This window comes from Miniopterus schreibersii (genome assembly GCF_964146895.1).
Source record: "Miniopterus schreibersii genome assembly, chromosome: X".
Lineage (NCBI taxonomy): Eukaryota > Metazoa > Chordata > Mammalia > Chiroptera > Miniopteridae > Miniopterus > Miniopterus schreibersii.
The window spans coordinates 13502899-13524584 of NC_138104.1; the positions used below are offsets into that span (position 1 = coordinate 13502899).

The 21686-nt window shown below is 38.4% G+C and overlaps 1 protein-coding gene across 1 annotated transcript in view; it reads left to right on the top strand.

Annotated features, from left to right (window-relative positions):
• The window catches only part of TENM1 (teneurin transmembrane protein 1), a 711536-nt gene that overhangs the window by 474899 nt on the left and 214951 nt on the right, over positions 1–21686 (top strand). The window contains exons 13-14 of the mRNA XM_081125839.1: positions 615–809; positions 3723–3923. Of these exons, the coding sequence (XP_080981965.1) occupies positions 615–809; positions 3723–3923 (396 nt within the window). The remainder of the gene's footprint in view (positions 1–614; positions 810–3722; positions 3924–21686) is intronic.

The window sequence follows — 21686 nt, forward strand, 5'->3', positions numbered from 1 at the left end:
AGAGAGAGAGAAACATCAATATCAATGATGAGAGAACCGTCATTGATCTGCTGCCTCCATACCCCCTACTGGGGATCAAGCCCGCAACCCGGGCATGTGCCCTGACCAGGAATCGAACCACTATCTCCTGGATCCTAGGTCGCTGCTCAACCACTGAGCCACTCCCAGCCAAGCAAAGGCACAACCTTTTAAAGATAACATTCTGTAAAATGAATAACTCCCTATGTATTAGTTTTTCAAATTTTCCATTCTCCCTGCTAAAAGTAGCATATTTCTTCTTGAGAAAGAAAAGCCATAAGAGAGAAAACCCCTACCTTATATTAATGATGATAGTAACTATTATTTAAGTGTCTGATGGACTAAAAATCAAATACTCGAAATAATTTCTCCATTCAGGATAGTTTTATAATTTACCTTTATCCCACTCCCGGAAAAGGAAAATTCTGTTTGTAATCATAGAGTCAAATTCTGTTTATGCCTATTTAATAAAGGCTAAGACAGAATTAGTACCATTTTTTTTCCTGATATATTATACAAGAATCAATAGAGAATTGCTCATTGGAGATTTTAAAAGCATTCTGAGAACATTACTGAGTTCATTTGCCGACCTTCAGATTCGTGCCCCGTGCTGTGTGGTGGGAATGGCGAGTACGAGAAAGGCCACTGCGTCTGCCGAAACGGCTGGAAGGGGCCAGAGTGCGACGTGCCAGAAGAACAGTGCATTGACCCGACGTGCTTTGGCCACGGCACCTGCATCATGGGCGTCTGCATCTGCGTGCCAGGCTACAAAGGAGAGATATGCGAGGAAGGTCAGAGCCCCATTTCCATCTCTCACTTCAAGCTTTTCTCCCACTGGATTGTCCAAGGCATCATTCTATGCTTCTAGTAGAGATATAAGTGGTCTTAGCAACCCATAAGTGCTCAACACGTCTGCTTTGTGCATGGAGCAGGGAGCTGGAGTCAGGGGAGCTCATGCCTCTCCTGACAGTCTCTAATACCAACATGAGGCTGTATCTGTGACCCTTGCAGAGCAGTCATGAAAAATGGCATTTCCCTCCTCATTTTAACACTGTTTTATAACTTGAGAATTTCCATATTGATGATTTTAGGTGTTAATTCGCATGCTTTCATTATTACAGAGTGCACTAGGCTGCATCTTCCTTTAAAGCACATAATAAAGATAATAATATATGCACATTTGGAACCATTTCATGAATGTTTTCTTTGGGAGTGATTTGTAATTAACATTATTATTGTTTCCTATTATTTATTTTTACCTACCTCATGCTAAACTTGACCTCCGTGCCTAAGGAAGAAGACTTAACCACTAATGAGTTTCAAGGCAGTACCTTTATATTCAAATTCACCCCAAAGGAGCCTTTACACACACAAAACCTATTTTGAAATGGCAAGAGTTTTATCATTTAAAGAGACACATTGGAAAATAAATTTACTAGTAATCAGACCTTTTTGTGCCACGTTCCTCAAGTGAGACTGATTTCAGAAATAATATGAAACCATTACCATGGGAGAGGGTCTCATCACAACTATTGTTCAGGAAAGAGGCTGCTGAAAATGCACTATAATTGCTTTTTAAAGATGGCTCATTAAGACTATTACACAGCATTCTAAAGGGTTTAATCTCATTCCGCTCCATGAGCAAGCAAGAGTTTAGCTTTTCACCTCCCATTAACAGTAGTAGAATTTTGGTGCGAAGATTGTATCTGTTCCAATAAATAGCATGGGACCTAGACAAAGCACCAAGTTCCTGAGATACTTTTGGAAATTGTAGGGTGATCCAACTGCAATCTTTTGGAAATTGTTTGTATGGTGATCCAACTGCAATCATGATAATGAATTTGTAAATTCAGATGCTATGCGCACACACACATTCACCCCCACCCCCCAAAAAATGGTGGCATCCCAACATCTACAATTTGCCATGAAAACTAACCTAATGAATTTAGACCCTTTTATTTAAATTATGTAAACAGCTGAAGAAGGACATAGCATTCCAGGCATCAATAGAAAAAATTGTAAAATAGCCAAGTTAGCATGGAGCGCCATATTTAGTGGTCTAAGCTTTTCATATACAATAGAAAAAACTGCTGTAAGTCTGACATCACAGACCATGAACCCACAGGTTCAACTGGACTTATGGATGGGCCTTGTTTGGTTCACATGGTGGTGGTGGTGGTGGTGTTTTTGTTGTTTAATGTGACTTATTTGCCAAAATGAAATAGAAGTGTCATATAAAAATCTCTATTTCTAGCCTCTCATGAACAACTCGAAAATCTGATAACCCTGGGCTCACATTCCTACGTGGTAGCAATCGGCTGGAGCCAAGAGGCAGCAGTTTCCTTCAAACTGCTCTCAGTTCGCTCCCAGCACACTCCGTTACCTTACATCCAGCCCACCTCATTCATTCCGGTTTGCCACCTGCCTGGCCCCTTCAGCCATATAACTTTATGCCTCTGGTTTAAGTATATCTTACCTATTCGTTGAAGGTGGCATTTTTAATAAAATGAGTTATATTAAGTTAAATATTATTTATTCAGATTTTTATTGTATTTTAATATAATCAAATGGCCTTCTTCTAAAATAATGAATGAATAAAATTAGACGAACCTTCTGATATTTAATTGCTGATTAGCTCAGGTATTAAAGCATTGTGCTGATGATCCTGAGATCATGGGCTAATTATAAAGGCAATCACACGAAATATGATAATGCTTGTTAAAAATCCCTCTGTTCCATGGCCACCCCACAGCCTAAAACTAGGCCAGCCTTGCAAATGATGGCAGATTGTATCAGCTTTTTTCCATTGCTGGAAAGGCAATTCAAAGCGTGCATCCGCATCGTCGTCAATTATTTTGTCTCATCTTATTTGTATGGGAAGACTAGAAGTTTGGAAATCAACTTTCCCATTTTCCATGGTCACTCAGTGAAAAGCATAAAACAATGCTCCCCCAGGCAAGCGTAGGAATCTACTTCTAATACAGTTCACACATATAAATATATGTGTGTGTTCACATACTATACATGTGTTCAAAAATTCCCAGACTCACAGAATCGGGGGCAAAAAGAATTGAAGCAGTGATATCCTAAACGTTAGAAACTATCACTGAGTCCTGATGGAAGGAGGAGCCACAAGAAAGGACTTTTGAAATTGGGTTTAACATGTTGCATTTTCAGTGCTTCTAAGGAATAAATGAGAGAGTACAGTAGACTGGTTGCATTGTGTGAATTCCATGCAACAGCGGTCATTTTGTCAATATCTTGAATAATTCAAACTTTGAAATGTATCAGCTCCTCTGGACGCATTAAGTACAAGGCATTTCTGGGAGCTATGATTCCAGCCTCAGAAAAGGCAGGGAATGACCCCAGAACTCCTCGGGCTTCTTTCCAAGCCGAAGAATTCCTATCAAAGGCCCACACTGGTCCACCCAGCCATTCTTGTGGGGGTGCTGCACATGACTAACAATTTCCCGCAACATGTCTGTGCTTTCCTGTTTCTAAACTTAGGATGCAATCTTCATGATATCTCACCACATTCTTAAGTGTTAATAATTTTCTGGTTTGAACACCGTGCTGACCTCAGTCATGTTATTGCCTAATGAAAGCAGCAGAAATGACGTACTGTTAGGAAATCAGTGTATCTCAGTGTCATGTGGTGGCCATTCATGTTCATTTTAAAACTCCCCTGTTTTTTGGCCCTTCAGAGGACTGCTTGGACCCGCTGTGTTCCAGCCACGGCATCTGTGTGAAAGGAGAATGTCACTGTTCTACTGGCTGGGGAGGGATCAACTGTGAAACTCCACTTCCTATATGTCAGGAGCAGTGCTCAGGACATGGCACTTTTCTTCTGGACACTGGAATGTGCAGCTGTGACCCCAAATGGACAGGATCTGACTGCTCAACAGGTACATTGGACTTGTCTCTCTTTCCTCCTCTGAGGTCCTCACTGGTCTTTGCCTGAAGGCAGTACTCCTTAAAGTCTCATCTGTATGCCTTTCATGGGTCGTAAGGGGTTTCCAAGTACTTCTTAGGCTAGTATGTTACTGGGTTTTTATATACAACATGCTGCTGGGGTTTTTTATTGTAGTTTTCATCGTCGTAGGTCTGTGCTAGAACCTCTGTCCTCATTTTGTATTCTGCAGTTATTTCCTCCATTCCCAAGCCCCCCACTATCAGATCTATACAGATTATTTCAAATCTATATTTCCCCAAACTCAAATAATCCTTCATTTCCAGCCATCTGCTACATGTTTCCACTGGGTGCCCCATCACTTAAAAACCCAACTTAGCCCAGGAACTCTGCTTATTTATATGTTGCCATATTGTTGCCCAATTTCTATTCCCACAACTGTGATTTCATTTTCCTATTCCCCACCCTAACATCATCCACAGTTCTCCATTGTCCATAGATAAACTTCAAATATCCTGGCCTCTTATTACAAACCATTTCAAATCTCTATCTCCAGACTGTCTTCTACTTCTGCTTTCTGCATAAATCCTTCTTTCTGCTAAAGTAATCTGTGTTTGCTTTACCCCCAATACGTCACACTGTTCTCTATGCCTTTTCCTCAGCAAGGAATGCTGTTACCTTTCCACTTATGAAAATCCAACCTACCCACCAAGACCAACTACAATTTTTTTCAAAGAACTTCTGTTTTAATTTTTAAATTACAGTTTATATTCAATATTGTTCTGTATTAGTTTCCAATGTAGAGCATAGTGGTTAGACAATCTTATACTTTACAGAGTGGTCCCCCGATATTTCCAGTACCCATGTGACACCATCCATAGTTATCACAATGTTATTGACTATATTCCTGACAGTTTGCGTGCTAGAGAGTAAAAAGGGCATCATGGTGTAGGTAATTGTGTACAGGACTTGTTTTTCCACCTAAGCTAAAAATAAGGAGTAATTCTTTAACTTTTCTTCTTAGCAACAGACCATGCACTCATTAAATGAGTAGAATTACTAAATGATAACTCCTATGAAGCCTCTGCCTATTTTTGTTAAGGATGTTAAGGATGTAAAATGATATGTGATAAGTAGGAGCCAGAGGTGCTCTGTGGGACCTTTGGTGCCACTGAACAGAAAAGTCTCCAGTCCTGTGCTTGGTGCTGGAGATACAGTGGTGAATGGGACTGTCATGGTCCTTGCATGAAAGGGGCTTATTGTATAGTGGGGGAGGCACATTGAACAAGTTAGAAGAAGGTTACAAAAGGGAAGTTACTGGGCATTATAAGGTTGTAGAGTATGGCTCTAATCTGATGATCAATTTATTTACTAAATGTTATTGAACACATTCCATCCTTCCATGGGTCAGATATAGTTTGGCCTAGAGCTTCATGTTTAAAATAATAATAGCATTAGTATTATTATTAGAGCACACATTTACATAACAGTTATTATGTATTAGGCATCAGGCTAAGTGTCGTACATGTATTCATTTAATCTTCACAGCAACCTAAGAGATAAGTACTGTAATTATACTTACCTTACAGATGAGGAAAGTGAAGCACAAAGAGGTTAAATCACTTGCCCAAAGTTAGCCATACAACAAGTGTCAGAGTTAGAACTTGGACTAAGGTATTCTGGCTTCAGAATACCTTAGCCCATTCTGTGCACTTAACCACTATCCTATACTGTCCTCTAGGAGCCCATCATCTAATTCACCATGGATAAAAAAATCTTTTTAGATTATGTCCAGGGCCATGTGCTGGAGAGCACAAAGAGGGAGCAGTAGGTTATTTCTCTGAGAAGAGGCCCTACAGTCAGGCAAGACTTTGGAGAAGTCTTAACTCTTGAATGAACACTAGTGTTTTGGGTTTCTTTGAATATAGTCTACCTCCTCATTGAATTGTTTATTTGCCAAACATTTATGGAACCCCTGTTATATCTCCGTCGGCATGTCAGGCAATGGGATACTTTAAGATGAAACCAATCTATTTTTGAGGAGACAAGTGTGAGTAACTATTTAGAACATCTTTCACTAAGTGCTATAAAAGGGAGAGAGATGCAGTATGCAGGGCAGATTTAACAATATCTGAAGGTCTAGGAAGTGGCCACAAAAGACTTTACAGATTGTGAAAGGCCCTGTATGCCTTTCCTAGGAGCTTGGGGTTTATTCTGAGGACAATGGGAAAGCCATTGAAGGGGTTTAAGAAGGTTAGCATTGTGACCATGTTTGCATTTTAGAAATATCACTCTGAAAATGGTTCGAAGAATATAGTAAAAAATGATGACTACTCAATATAAGGGAATTAAAGTGCAGATGGAGAGGAATGGACAGACATGAGAGAGGTTAGGATATAGGAGGTGGTTGCCATGTAAGTGTAAGTAGAGGCAGAAATATTCACCAATTCCATGATTTCTACATTGCTAGACTGGCTGAATGGCAACATCGCTAACTGAGATATGAAATACTCATCTGTTAAACAAATTTTCTTCAGCACCTACCATGCTGGGCTCTTGGGCTACATCAGTGAGGAAAACAAAGATTCCTCACTAGTGGTGCTTAGTCTGTCAGGGAGAGACAGACAGTAAGCAATGAACAAGAAATGTACAACCTTCTGAAACAAGGAAACGGAGGGCCTGAGAGCTTAAATAACCTGTCCAAGGCCATAGACCTGACCAGTTGCAAACCTGAAAGTAGAAACTCAACCTGATGATTTTTTTCATGTCCAGCTTTCTTTTCAGCCCTTCCACCCTGAGCCCCACCAAAGGAAGAAGGAAGAGTTAGACAGGGAACTGGGACTAATGTGGACAGATTAGTTTACTGAAACAGGAAAGTTCAAGGAGATGAAGGGCATCAAATATCAAGCACATGAATGACACATTTTTGCAGAGATCCTGCACTGAAGCCACATTCATCTGTTCTGGACCCAATAGAAAAAGAACACTAGAAGCATCTCTTGCTCAAAGAAGTGTAAGGGTGCATAGGTATTACCCAAAACTGAACAGCCTCTTAGGCTAAAGGCTTCCTAATAAAACTACCAACTTGAAAAATAAGGGGAGGAAATGCCTTCCAAACGTCCATTGTCATGGTAGAAATAGTCTTGTGATTTTTAAGCTCCTCAGAGGTTGTTCCCACAGAGCATATTTAACCATCAAGATGATCTCACTGTGCAGTCTTTTAATTGAGTGTGCTCAGTACAGGAAGCAAGTTAACATTAGATTCTTATAATGGATCATGTCATTTCAAAGGGGGATATGCTCTTTGCCATTGGTCATTTTCTTCCTCTCAGCTCATGAAGCTTACTGTTAGCATGTTAACCATGTTTCTCTGATACTAAGGGGACGGCAGTGAATGGTTTCCTGATGATTTTCAGTCTGTTTTCTAGGTACATTAAGTATTGTTAGCGGCACTGAATTGATACTTGATACAGGCTTCCTTAATCTGAAGGTCTCATGGTACTTCACAAAGGTTAACTCATTAGTCTTTAAAACTACCTCAAGAGGAACACAATAGAAGCTTGTTATAACATGGCTTAGATTTGGATATACTACAGGTCAGATCATGCTCCCTTAAAATGTACCTCCTTGCCCTGAAATCTCAGCAATGCATTTAGCCTGTACTAAGGATATTGGCCCTGACCTCTAATATCAGCATTGTAAAATGCATCTACTGTATTTCTTTCATAAAATCTGGCTTCTCTTGGTCACATAGTCTTGGAGGGGAAGCATAAAAGCAGAGTTTAGAGCTTTGTACTCCTTTCTTCTTGGTTAAACTTCCTCTCACATCTACTGTTATTGTCAGATGACTGACAGCGAAATTCATAGAAAGGAAGCTTTCACATAGAGAGGAGGACACTTGCCCTTGTCTACTGTGATCCCCTCTTATTATACTCTTTCTTAGAAATGGATTAGTCAGTTAGAGAGATAGGAAACATTAGACCTAGGTGTATTTCTGAAGTCAGTATTTGCAATACAACAGAAACCATGAGGTACTCTCAGCATATAGCCCATCTAAGCAGGGTTAGTTCCTGAAACGCCCATAAGGCTTTGTTATAAAGATATCTGTTCTCAGGCCATCCTATGACATGTGGCCACCTTGTTTGTTCATTAGAGAAATGACTCTGTGTGTGTGTGTGTGTGTGTGTGTGTGTGTGTGTGTGTGTTCACAGCACAGTGACCTTGAGTAGTAACTCACTTAACTATCCTGAGTCTCCGCTGGCTCATTTCTGAAACGGTAGAAGATTAGCCAGATGGCCCTTGAGGCCCCTTCCAACACTGAGATCTATGATTCTTAATCCTGTATATTGAGCTGTTGACACTGATTATGAATGGTTTGTGGATACAGTCCATAAACCCTCTTAACTCCATATTGTTTATGGTGAGAGATTATTCATTATAAATACATTTTGTTTTCGTTATAAGGACATTCACACTTTGATATATAGCCCATGCCGTTTGAGAATATACCACTCTTTATAGCGATACACATGAACACAGACACAGAAATGTGTGTGTGCATATATGTGTATATCTTCATTAAAGCAATGTCTCGTTATGTTTTTAAGCGTCCCCTAATGAAAGGTGATATGATCTACTAATAAAACAGATAATTAGGAGAGGAACTTGTAACGGGCTCATATAATTATTGTTGCTGGGGAAATTTTCCTTGATTATACAAATACCATATGCTTTAAAGACATTATTAGTTTTCCCCTTTATTGAAAGTGCCAATAATCAAAAGACTGTTATCTGACTCTACATGTCTATCACATACAATACATCATTTCTCCTGCAATTTCCAGGTATTGATTAGGCCATATGAAATGATTAGTGTGTACACTGTATTTTTTCTGCAGACGTTACACTAACAGCAGGATCATACATGCCACTTGGTAAAGAAGCTTTGTTCAAAATATAATGCGCTTGCTACTGACACAACTATGTAGGTATTCATCATATCACTGAAGATAAAAGTGTACGCATGTATAAAGTAACTAAAATTTAACATCTTCAGTAAAAAAGAGAGAATGTAGCCAGATTAGGAACTGAAGATGGCAGGCACTTTTCCATATTGAATTCTGAAGACACGCCTGGATTTCATAGAAACAGAAGAGTTCTCTGAAGTATTTCTGTTAGTCAGCAAACAGTGTTAACACATTGCAGTGCTACAAATTGCCTGGACTTAAAGAAAAGCTCAGATATAGACAATCAGTTATTGAAACGTGCTGGGAGGTTTTCACAGTGCTCTTCAGCGCACAGGGACAAAAGGCTTATGACTAAATTCTGTGTAGGCTTATTTATCTTTAATTTGCTGTTGGAAGTATGACAACTTCTGATCAGGTTTATTCTAAAGTCATTCTTTTTCCTACTCAGTAGAAAATAAAAGATAAGCTTTCAGATGATACAGATTTGATAAAATAAAGTCCTGCTTAAAACATAGTGGCACGCCATTGACAACATTAACTCTAGATTATTGAATCGGTAAGTGAAGTTCATTGGTGGCATTAGAAATACAACCCACAGCATCCTTAGCAGAATCCCAAGTCAAATTAAGTGTGTAAGACTGAATCCACAGAAATATCTTTGAGAAGTAGATATAAAATGAGAAAAAAAGGTCACACTATTATCATGATTTCCTAGCAACACATCCTACTCAGAGATGGTTTGTCATCCCCTAAGCCTTTTTTTTTTTTTTTTTTGTCTCAAGTGAAAGGAGATATTAAATCCCCAAATATTCTCAGATTTGAAAATCCCTTATCTTTATAGAAGAGAGTTCATTTAATGGCCCTAAGATTATGTGCAAAGCGAGGTGATTCAAAGTACATCAAATATCAAGTGTTTTCATATTACATCTTTTACATTTTGTTCTGAGACAATAAAACCCACACCTGTTATGCCATCATTAGCAGGCAGCAATGCAAAAATCCAGTGAAACTTTTGACAATTTGACAAGTTTGAACTAACAGGAAAATTTGCAGCTGCCTCCTCTGTAAATCTGAGCTACGTCTACTGACTGTTTCAGGACATTAAAGCTTTAAAATTGTTTTTCAAACCAGGGACATATATTTTTAAAAGGTGGCAATTTATCTAGCAAGAAAATGTAAGTAAACATGAGTGTGAGGATGTGTGATCATTTACACGCTTAAAGTACAGTTAACAATAAGGAATGCATTTGGACAAACCAATTAGAGCACCCAAAGTAAACAGGCAAATTTTATGTGTCTCTGTTAAAGGCACTCTTCTTTACTCAGCCTCTTATTCTGAATCCCAGGTTTTTTTCCTGTTTCATATTTTTCTCAATTCCATGTTTAGCTACATGAAATGAAAACAGACCCAGAAAAGAGTGCATTGAAAACATGTATCTGGCCCTGTAGGTGAGATCCTGTAGGGAAAGTGGCCACCTGGGTGCTGACTTCTACAGTGTGACTTACTGCCATGGTAGTCACCTGACAGAGGAGGCAAAGGTAGAAGGGCTGTATGTGGAGATGGCTGAGAAATAGAGAGGTTGAAGGAAGCCAGACTATAATTTTGCAAAATTGGTAGCCAAGACATGGAGATGGATCAGAATAAATCATCCCAATCCTGTGTGCCAAAATCAAGTGATTGGAGATATTGAAGAGCACACCATATACCTCCCCCAAGTAAATTGAATGATACTTTCATTCCTGTAATAAAAATACCTTGCATTTGCCCAGCCGGCAAGGCTCAGTGGTTGAGCATCAGCCTATGATCCAGGAGATCGGGGTTTGATTCCCACACTGGGGTTGTGGGCTCGATCCCCAGTAGGGGGCATGCAGGAGGCAGCTAATCAATGACTCTCATCATTGATGTCTCTATCGCTCTCTCCCTCTCCCTTTCTCTCTCTGAAATCAATAAAGATATATTTTAAAAAATATATCCTACATATATCCTATGGGTTTTTTTAAATCATCACCAGATATGTTCATTGATTTTTATTGGGGGTGGGGGGAGAGAGAGCGAGAGAGAGAGAGAGAGAGAGAGAGAGAAAGAGAAACATTGATGTGACAGAGATACGTTGATCGGTTGCCTCCCATATGCGCCCTGATCAGTGATCGAACCTGCAACCCAGGCATGTGCCCTGACTGGAAATTGAACCCACAACCTTTTGTTTTATAGTACAGCACTCCAACCAACTGAGCCACTTCGCCAGGGCTATCTGATGGTTTTAATTTTTTTCTCCAAATGCTCCCATATCCATATTCTTCATTTCATCATTATGGCTATAATCTGTTATCATTATTAGAATTTGGATTACATATTGAGCTTGGATGGTACAAAATACCTGTAGAACTGTTTCAGATATTTGATTTATATATATTTTCAGTCATTGGAGAGAATACAAAGAGGGATAGGACAGAGATTAGTCTTTTGTTAAAAAATAAGGATAGTACACTTTCACCCGGATAGTACACGTTCACTCCTAAGTTGGAGCTCATAGAAATTCTGAATGGGTATTTGCATCTGCTGTAAAGAATTTGGTTTATACTCAGGCTTTCACATTCCTAGTAACCTAGCAAAACGTTTCTGTTACTATCATAACGTCCATAGGTGCAAGTAAGGTAGGTAATAGCTTCCTCATTTTATCGTTGAAGGAACTAATTTCCTGTGTGACACAGGACAACTTACTTCATTGTGTATGTGTCAGAGTTGAGGCTGGCAATAGAATTCACAGCCAATGTCCTGTCCTACAGAGCAGTGTGGATAAATTTTATTTTTGTCCTGTTGGTAACGTGCTGAGCTTCTCTGATGTAAGGACCCGTGTCTTTCATAATTCATTGAAAATGTTTAGTCATTATCTCATTGACATGATTTTCTGGTCTTCTCTATTATCTCTTTGTGGAAGTTATATTAGACTGATGGAGCCACTGTGGACTCTGTCTTTTATTTCTTTTTCCTATTTTCCATTTCTTTGTTTCTCTGTTATATTGTAGGTAATTTCCTCAAATCTGCCTTCTGACTCACTAAATATCTCTTCAACTGTGCTTATTATGATGTTTAATCCTTCTAGTCAATTTTTAATTTCAGTAATTACTTTTTAATTCTAAAATTTTATTTTGTTGTTTGTTTGTTTTTTCAAATATGCTTCATTAGTTTTTGGTAATTTCTTGTTCCTTATTGTGCTTTTTGTTACTCTCTTTTCTTTAAACATATTAAACTTATTTTATATGTTGTATCTGATAAATCTAGCATGTTAAATCTTTGTGGGTGTAGGTCTGTGGTTTGTTATTTTCGTCGTCTGCAACATATGATGCCTTTTCTTCTTGTTTCTGTTATTTTTTATTGTAAGTTCAAATATGTTGAAGTTCTAACTCCTATATGAAAGTATTCCTCTGGGGAGCATTTACATTTGCTTCTGTCAGTAGCCTATCTGCACTACAGATTAGGGAAAATTTTTAATTAAAAACCTCAGGTTGTGCTTTTTTGGACCATACAAATAGTATAAATTGAGGCCCCAAGTCCACAAGGAACTTGGTTAGTGGCCATAAAGTTTCAGAGGAGGCTTGTTGTTTAATATCTTCATAGACCCAAGGCTGAAACAGATCATTTTCTTCTAGTCTGTCTTTGTAAGGCACAGTTTCTTCTAGATTGGTTTTGAATATTGATCCCTTATCCCATGCAGGCCCAAGGTTTAGCTAATAATCTGTTTCCCACTCTGAACTTTCACCAAAACTCTAGGTCACCCATATCCTCAGATGCTTTTGGTATCCTGCTAGAACTGACTCTCCGCGTAATCTTGGGCAAATCAACCACTATGGGTCTCAATTTCCACATCTGCAGAATGTGCATTTCAGCCAAACTTACATTTAAATTTATTTTTAGTAATTAACATTTTTTCACTCTTAAGTGGAGAAAAAATTTTAAGTTCCAGTTAAATCAAGAATTCTTTTTGACTAAGGTATGGGTAGGCACAATACAATCCAGCAAACTTAGAAGAGTTCTTCCATGCCAGGAAAATGATCCAGTTCATGTTCATTGGAGGAGTGTCTGAGATTTACTGTTGAAAACATATTTCTGAAACCATAGCAGTCAAAATTAACGATTTAATCAAGAATAAACAGTTTCAACAATCAAAAAAGCTTCCCACACTTCCTGCTAGGTCCATTCAATTTTTAAATTGAATTCTGCATGTCAAGCAATGAGAGTCAAAACACTCTAAATGCTATTGCCTACTTCCCTTTGTTCATTTCTTCTTTGACATATTTGTTGGTGTAACCATGGAATAGTGGCTACAATAGATCTTACAGATCACTTTGTTCTTCCCCCTCCTTCTATAGCTGAGAAAACTGAGGCCCAGAAGGTTGAATGACTTGTGTAAGATCATGCAGATTATTAGGCACATAGTTAATATGGAAAGCAAGTATCATGATCTCTGGTTTTGACCTTTTGTTCAATATACCATTCAGAGAGCCTTGTTCAAATTTAACAGATGTTAACTTTCCAGTGACTCTCTAAAATATTGGCATTGCATATATACAGGGCAGGATCTCAGCATCTCTAACTTGACTAACAGAATGTTATGAAAACTGTCAGATTCGACATAGGAAAATTCAGGCAGAAATGAACTGAAATCCCCTCTCTGCCTCTAAGTTACTGTGTGACCTTGAATAAGTTACTTGGTTTCTCTGAGCCTGTCCTATAAAATAGGAAAATAATTCTTACTAGGTAGGGTAATTGTAAGGGTTAAATGAGATAATAATATATGTAAAACAGCTAGCATAGTGCTTCCCCCATAGTAGACATTAAATTATAATAATAAGTGGTAGCTATTATTGTCATTACATTTCATTTCTCATTGTAAAGACTAATTTCAAAGACATCTTTTGTAAGGAGAAGACAAATTAGTAGCTGTCTTAAAGAAATTCATTTTTAGACATTGTAAAGCTGAATTAATTTAAAAGAGTATGAAATTCTTTCTACTCCAAAGTCATTACCTTCTTTTGTCCTTACCCATTTGGTGTTTTTCCTATGTTTGTAGAATAGATGTTTTACTGAAAAGTTGGCTAAAAAGTAGTTGTTCTTTCTCTTTACTCTCTTTAAGTCATGCTATTTATTTATAAAATCATATTCAATGAAAATTTATATTCCTGGTGTGTCAGCTAAGATTAGAGTCAGTAAGAGGAAATCCCTTCTGCAAGGAAAAAAATAAGAGTGGCTTAAATAAGATCCAAGTGTGAATTTCTCTGTCACAAAGGAAATCTAGGGGTACACAGTCCAAGGCTTGTATGTTGACCTAGAAAGAAAACTTCATCTAGCTCATATCTCTACTATCCCTAAGGTGATACCCTTATTCTTATAGTATGAAGGGCAGCCACTGCTCCAGCCACCACGTCTTTATTTCCAGGCAAGATGAAGGAATTGGGTGGGGGGAAGGACCTGTCCCCTCTCTTTTAATGAGACTTCATTGAAGCTACTGCTGGAAACATTTGCTTATATCTAATTGACCAATAACTAAGTCATTTGGCCACACATGGAAGCAAAGGAAGCTGAGAAATGTAATCTTTATTTAAGGAAGACATGTGCGCAGCTAAATAACATTGAATTTCACTGTAGTTTTCTAGCTCCCAACCAACACAACAGGGCACCATGACCAGTTTTGTGATCTCCTGTGTTCTCAACATAAAGACAAAACCATAGCTCAATGGAAATAAAACATTTCTGTATATTGAGACCAGTGACACACTTCACCTGTGGATCCTCTTCAAATTTTGGTGTGGAGCCCTAGCAGCTTTGGCTGAGTGGTTAAAGTGTTGGCCTATGGACTGAAGGGTCTCAGGTTCGATTCCAGCCAAGGGCACCTACCTCGGTTACAGGCTTGATCCCAGGGCTTCATGCGGGAGGCAACTAATCGATGTGTCTCTCTCACATTGATGTTTCTCTCTCTCCCCCTTCCTTCCACTGTCTCTGAAAAGCAATGGAAAAAGTATCCTCAAATGAGGATTTAAAAAAAAAAATTGATGTGGAAAACAAATTAAAGTATCTCATTAGTTTATATATTGGTCACATGTTGAAATGGTACATTTTGCATATATTATGTTAAATAAAGTATATTATTAAAATTAATTTCACCTATATTTTTAAATTTTTTAATGTAGCTACTAAAAACAATTTAAATTACTTGTGTGGCTTACATTTGAATCTCACATTATATTTGTTCTGCATAGCATTGCTCTATTATCTGGCAGTATTAAATCTAGCCTGGAGACTATAACCAAATGTTTCTTCCAAATTCAACTAATTCTGTGGTGACAGAAAGTAAATGAACAAGTAAACTTGTAGTATAGGGTTACTAACCAAGTCAGTTTTAAGTGGAGAAGGTCTACCAGAAATAGTTTGAATTTTAGTAAAATTGACCCAACAATTATTTTCAACAATAATAAGACAACAAGGGTAGTGATTATTAAACCTACTTTTAATTTATGAGAATAAAACCATAACAATTAAAAATGGAGCTGCCTTTTGACCCAGTGATCCCACTTCTAGGAATATATCTTAAGAATCTTGAAACACTAATCAGAAAGAATATATGCACCCCTATGTTCGTAACAGCACAGTTTACAACAGCTAAGGTCTGGAAACAGCCCAAGTGCCCATTGATAGATGAGTGGATAAAAAGCTGTGGGACATTCACACCATGGAATACTACGCAGCTATAAAGAAAAAGGGTCTCATACCCTTTGGGACAGTATGGAGGGACCTGGGGAATATTACGCTAAGCGAAATAAGCCAGGCAGAGAAAGACAAACATCACATGATCTCGCTTATATGTGGAATCTAATGAACAAAATAAACTGATGAACAGAATAGATTCAATGACATGGAAGCATAGATCAGACTGAGGAATGTCAGAGGGATGGAGGAGGGCGGGTGGGTGGAGGGGGAGAGAGTAACAAAAGAACTTATGTGCATCTATGCACAACCCAAGGACACGGACAATGATGGGGAGAGGGACTGGGGAGGGGGGTGGGAAGGGGTGGAACAGGTCATTGGAGGAAAAAAGGGACATCTGTAATATTTTGAATAAAAAATTTTTTAAAAATACAAAAAAAAGAATGCTTATACTTATATTTCTTAAGACTGGGGAAGCATCAAGTCGTTCATACTCAAGAGCTGTGCAAAATATGATAAAGAAAACAAATGTGGGCCCATAGTAGAATAATTAAATTCCTAACGAAAACCTATGTCTTGTATAGAACATAGGCCTGAACAGGCAGGCTTTCGATGTCTCAAGAAGGAAACCAGCATATATTTTAGACACAAAGTCTAATAAAGTAATAAGTTTATAACCTGGATGGAGTGAGGTGTTTTTATGTGACAAAATGAGTTAGAACCCTCTGGGTTCAGCTAGGAAACCTATAAAGATAATAAACAAATTGGCAAGGATTACAGCTTGTCATTCAGAGTGGTCCTTGGGTGGTTCTTAGGCCATAAAATCACCCTCAGATGCTTTATTTAGCTTGAATGTTTTTTAAAATCATGTGCTATACGAGGGGGAATGAGTAGGATGTAGGCGGAGGCTCGAGACCACTGAGTTGTCAGGCAGCATCTGCGCTGCCTTGACCTTGACCTTCAGTCTCTTGCCCTGTGTAGCTTCCACAGGGCCTGGCCACGTTGTGGGCTGGGACAGCCAATTCAGATCTCCCCCAAGGTTATTAAATCTAAGTTTTTACTTAGCAATCAGCTTTTCATAAACAGAACTTGACTTTGATAAATATCCCAATGGCCTCTTTTTATTGATATGAATGTCACCACATTAACCTGGCCAGAAGTTTTTATTTGTTTTTCTCTGTCCAATATTCTTGTCAAGCCAGATTCTAGGAGAGTAGAGACAGAGAGTATATCCATTGTAATCATCATTGGTCCATTCATAATGGGAGATGTCCCTCACTTGAGGCACATGTGCGGAGGCAGTCCTTGGGCATCAGTAGATTGCCAACAGTGTAACAGCCTCAATCCGGCTCATTCCTCTCAGCCTCTTTGCATCATTAGTCCAAACATAAATGCAAACAAGCCCTGGAACTGTATACCAAGGGTGGAAATAGTGAAGAAGTGATTAATTTCTCCCTTTTTCATAATATCTTTCTTAAGCATGGTAGTGAGAAAGGAGAAGCTAATCCTAGTCAATAATCTTATATAACAAATAAAATCTATAATGTTGGCCTCCATGCTAGATACAAAGTTTCTTGTAGATTTATTCCACATCCTACCCTTCAGTACCAGCAGCTTTGGTCCATAAATACATTTTTTATGTGTGAGGAAATTTCCTTGTGGGTACTACATCTCTCTCTAAAAATATATCTCTCTAAAAGATTGGTTCATGGGGAAGCAACCCACATAGTCCCTGAAGACTTCTGGTAGAAAGCAAAAGGATCCACCACCATCCTAGAATTCAGCTCCTAAGATGTGATTAACTCTACCATAAGGAGCAGAGAATGGATAAAAGTTTAAAGATGATTTTAAAAGGACCATATATCTAAGCAAACTGTGTGCACCTTGACAGGAGATATACAAGGGCAACGGCAAATCATTTCCAGATTGCCAGGGAATTGAATCAGGACCCAAAGAAAGATAGTCTAGTTATATAAGTCAGGCATTCAATAGCAGTGCACCTTACCTCTGCCAAGTTTTGTAGTTGTTGCTGTTTTGGGCAAAACTCTCATATATGGGAAGATAGCTGTGTTAAAAACAAGGGCTCACGAACGTGTTAAAAACAATCAGAAAGGGCAATGCAACAACAGGGCATCTACCTGTGAAATTCTAGCCTGGGATGCTCCAGAAAAATCTTAGTCCTCAAAGAACACTTTGGTGAGTCTAAGGAATCTATTTTATATAAATAAATATACCCAATGTCATTACCGTCATTGGACTAGCTCACCCTAATCTGGCTGACAAAAACCTCTAGCTGAAAAGTTTGCACTCCCCTATTTCTAGGACTATATGAGACATACCTTTTGTGGCCCAGATAATCTGTTCCATGGTAGGGCTTATTAATGACCATAATGATGATTATGGTAACAGTAGTAATGATGATGATGGTGATAATGTTGCACTTATTGAGTTCTTACTATGTACGTACTTTACAAATATCCATTAAATCTTCATCACAAGTCAGTATTTCCAGAGTACTTTCTTTACAACCATTTTCTGCAAGATTTTATAGACAAACAAAAAAGATTCTGTGGTTATAAAATAAAAGCAGAAATACTGCATGTGCTAACTCCCACTTGGAAATTCACAAACCACATTTTCATATTCCAGATTTTTAAAAATCCCTACAAGAAGGAAACTGTGGAGCAGAGCTTTCCACAAATCTTTGAACAGGCAACCGGGCTTTGCTGAACATTTCTTCATATCTGTGTTCTTTGGAACACACTTTGGGTAAAGGTGTTATAAAATGCTATCGTCATTTTATAGATGAGGAAAGGAAAACTTAGAGAAATTCAGCAGCGTGCCTTGGATCACGTAGCCAGTAGGAGGCAGCACTTTTGAAGCTAAGTTTATTTACTGCCAAAGCTCATACTCATCTTTAACTGTAATAACTCAGATCATCGCTATGATGTAGTAATGGTTTATTATGTTCAAAGTGCTTTATGTATATTGTATATTTTATATTGTATATTGCATAATGTATATTGTATCTCATCCTTGCCACAGACCTGCAGTGAGAGCACTGTTATTCCATTTGATAAATGAAGACAATGTGGCTTGATTAGAGCCAGTGGCCTTGTCAAACAAAGAAGCTTATCCAGCCGGGCCTGTTAGCAGGGCTGTAGAGTTGGTTGGTTCTGGTTATGTAGACTTAAGCTAGTTACCTAACTTGTTGAAGCTTTGGTGCCCATTTCTGTAAAATGGGTGTAATACCTCTGGCACCTAGTAGTTATTCTGTAAATAGTTTCTATTCCACAGGCAGTAACAAGTTTAACCAAGCCAGTATACTTTAAAATAAATATATAGTGAGGCTTAACATTGGAAGTATGGTTCATGAATTTATTCATTGCCTCTAAGGTAGATATGAACTTGCTATCAATCAAGTTTTTAGGCATCATTAGAGAAGGCAATTGAGGGCCAGAGAGTAGCAGGCAGCCAAATAAACCCTGTGCTCAGTGAGGGAAGATATAAATTCTGTAAAGGTCATACTTTCAGATTCAATCAAAAAGGCTCAGCACAGTGTAGTGCAAAGAACACAGTTTAGAGTTAGATGGACCTGAATGTGATGCCAGCCTCACCTCTAATTAGCCATATGACCTTAAGCAACTCACTTCACCTCTCTGAGCCATGGCATCTCATCCGAAAAATGGAATGCACACCACCTTGCAAGATTGCAGTAAAGATTAAATGAGATACTGTATGTAAAGGTTCTGGCACTGAACCTGGCACTCATTACCTGCTAGCGAGGCCCCTAGGGCTTTGTCTTCTACCTTCTAGAGCAGCATGCTTTAACCAATAACAGAGAAATGTATCAGTGAACAGGCATTGGCAGGGCCCAGAAATGTGCCTGGTGCCCTCTACAACATTAAGGGTGGTCTTGGGTGTGGAAATGGATGTTAATTAGTCTCTTAAATAGTAATCCCAAAGTATCCTCAATCACTGTGATAGTGACATGTGTCACTGTGAATGAGGAATCCTGAGAGAATAAAGACATAAAAAAAAATTTTTTTTAAGCAAGGGGAAGGAAGAATTCCCAGCTTTAGCAGCTGATTTACATCTATTAAACTGATAGAACCAGGTGCAAAATCCTGGGGTAAAATTTGAATATTGCTATTTTTCCCCCCTGCAAATTCCAAGCAAGGTATAAATTGTGTGCGTGTTTATGCAAATATCCTATAGATGTGTTATAGATACCGTTGGGGGTGGGGAACATTTCCTCCCTTCTGTGCTAAGGCTTATAAATTATTTCTAGAGCATGCTCTAAGGGCTGCCTAAATAAAAGTGCATGTAGCATTTAATCTCCAAGCATGTACTTAAGCCAGAAAGTCACATAGTGGCACACTCACACAAACACATTTCTGTATGTTCAGTCACACAAATGCACAAATGTGCAGGTACTTACTCATGCACACACTCAAACACACTCATGCACATACACAAACAGTGCTCACACTGCACACATACTCAGTCTAGCACATTCACACATTAAGGTATGCTCGCATCATCACATATACTGGATATGTGAATACACTGTTGTACACACACGCATGCACTCAAACACATGCTTGCTCACTCATACACACCCATGCATACTTGTACACATTCACACATTGCTGTGCTTACACATTATGAGTCTGTGTTTATTTCTAAAGAATACTGTCATTAGTTTGAATAAAAAGAAAATTATTTTATAATAATATCTTCATCCTAAGCTTATTTTCTTGACCATTGAACACTTAAGATTTTATTTACTTAGGTTACACTCTACAGCAGAGAGGGTAGAGAATTTTAAAGGCTATAAATTGTATTCACACCCTTTTAAAATAACTTTTTTTTTTTTGCCCTAGTCAGTGTGACTCGGCTGCACATAGTCCCAGTCAAGGCACATGCCCGGGGTTGAGGGCTTGATCCCCAGTAGGGGGCGTGCAGGAGGCAACTGATTGATGTTTCTCTCTCATTGATGTTTCTCTCTCTCTCTCCCTCTCTCTAAAATCAATAAAAAACATTAAAAAAATAAAATAACTTTTAACTCTTATTCTATCTCCAAATACAGAACATCTCTAAAATTGAAGTGCTTTGGGGGGAAAAGATAAAATTTTGTAATGGTCATAAATTGGTATGTGCACTGCAGAGTAATTTAAAATCATTAGAATGATGCATTTTTTAAAGTAAGTGCTTCACAAGAAAATGGGTAAAGCGATATTGCAGTTTATTAATGGAGCTTGAGATATCTTAAATTGATTTTGAAATTAAACATCAAAAACTACAACTTGAAAAAAAATAATTAGGTAAACCATTATATAGTGATCAAAAAGAAAAACGACTCTTGAAATTTAGGAAATTGCAAATTAAGGGTGTCAGTCATCCTGATTTGGCAAGGGCAAGGATTGCCAATGGAAAGAAAACATATGCTGCTTAAAATATTCTTGAATACGGAACTGTGCCTGAGGTTTGCTGCTCTGTTTTGGTTTCTGGCGTGGAGTATTTGTTTTGTTTTGTTTTGTTTTGCTTGTATTGCATATCTGGTGTGAGAACTTCATTCAGCCAAAGACTTGCAAACCTTTTCTCAGTGGAAGACTTGACACTGTGAACCTTTTGCGGAGGAAGCTGGTGACACCAGACTGCAGGAGATGCTCAGGCTATTCATCACCCCCTTTCCCACCCCACACATTAGATTGAACTGTATTGAATTGCTGATATTTGACCTATAAATGGGATGTTTTCCTTTGCTTCAGCCTAATCTTTCAACATAACTAGATTTGGGGGGAAAGGGAGTTGTAATTATCTGAGAAGTGGCCTTGTTCTGATCCCAGCAGTATACTGAAAAGAAATGGTCTCAAAATCCTTTCTGAGACACGCAGCTAGTTCCTTAATTGCTATTAGTTCATGCATTTAAAACGGGAATAATACCAACCTACCGCCCATAACACAAAAGTTAGGATGATAAAATTAAATAGCAGCGTGTTTTCAACTATTCCAAATTGCAATACATGTACATTTAAGGGCGTTCTTGCCTGCCCGGACCTTTCATTTATTCAGACTATTCTCA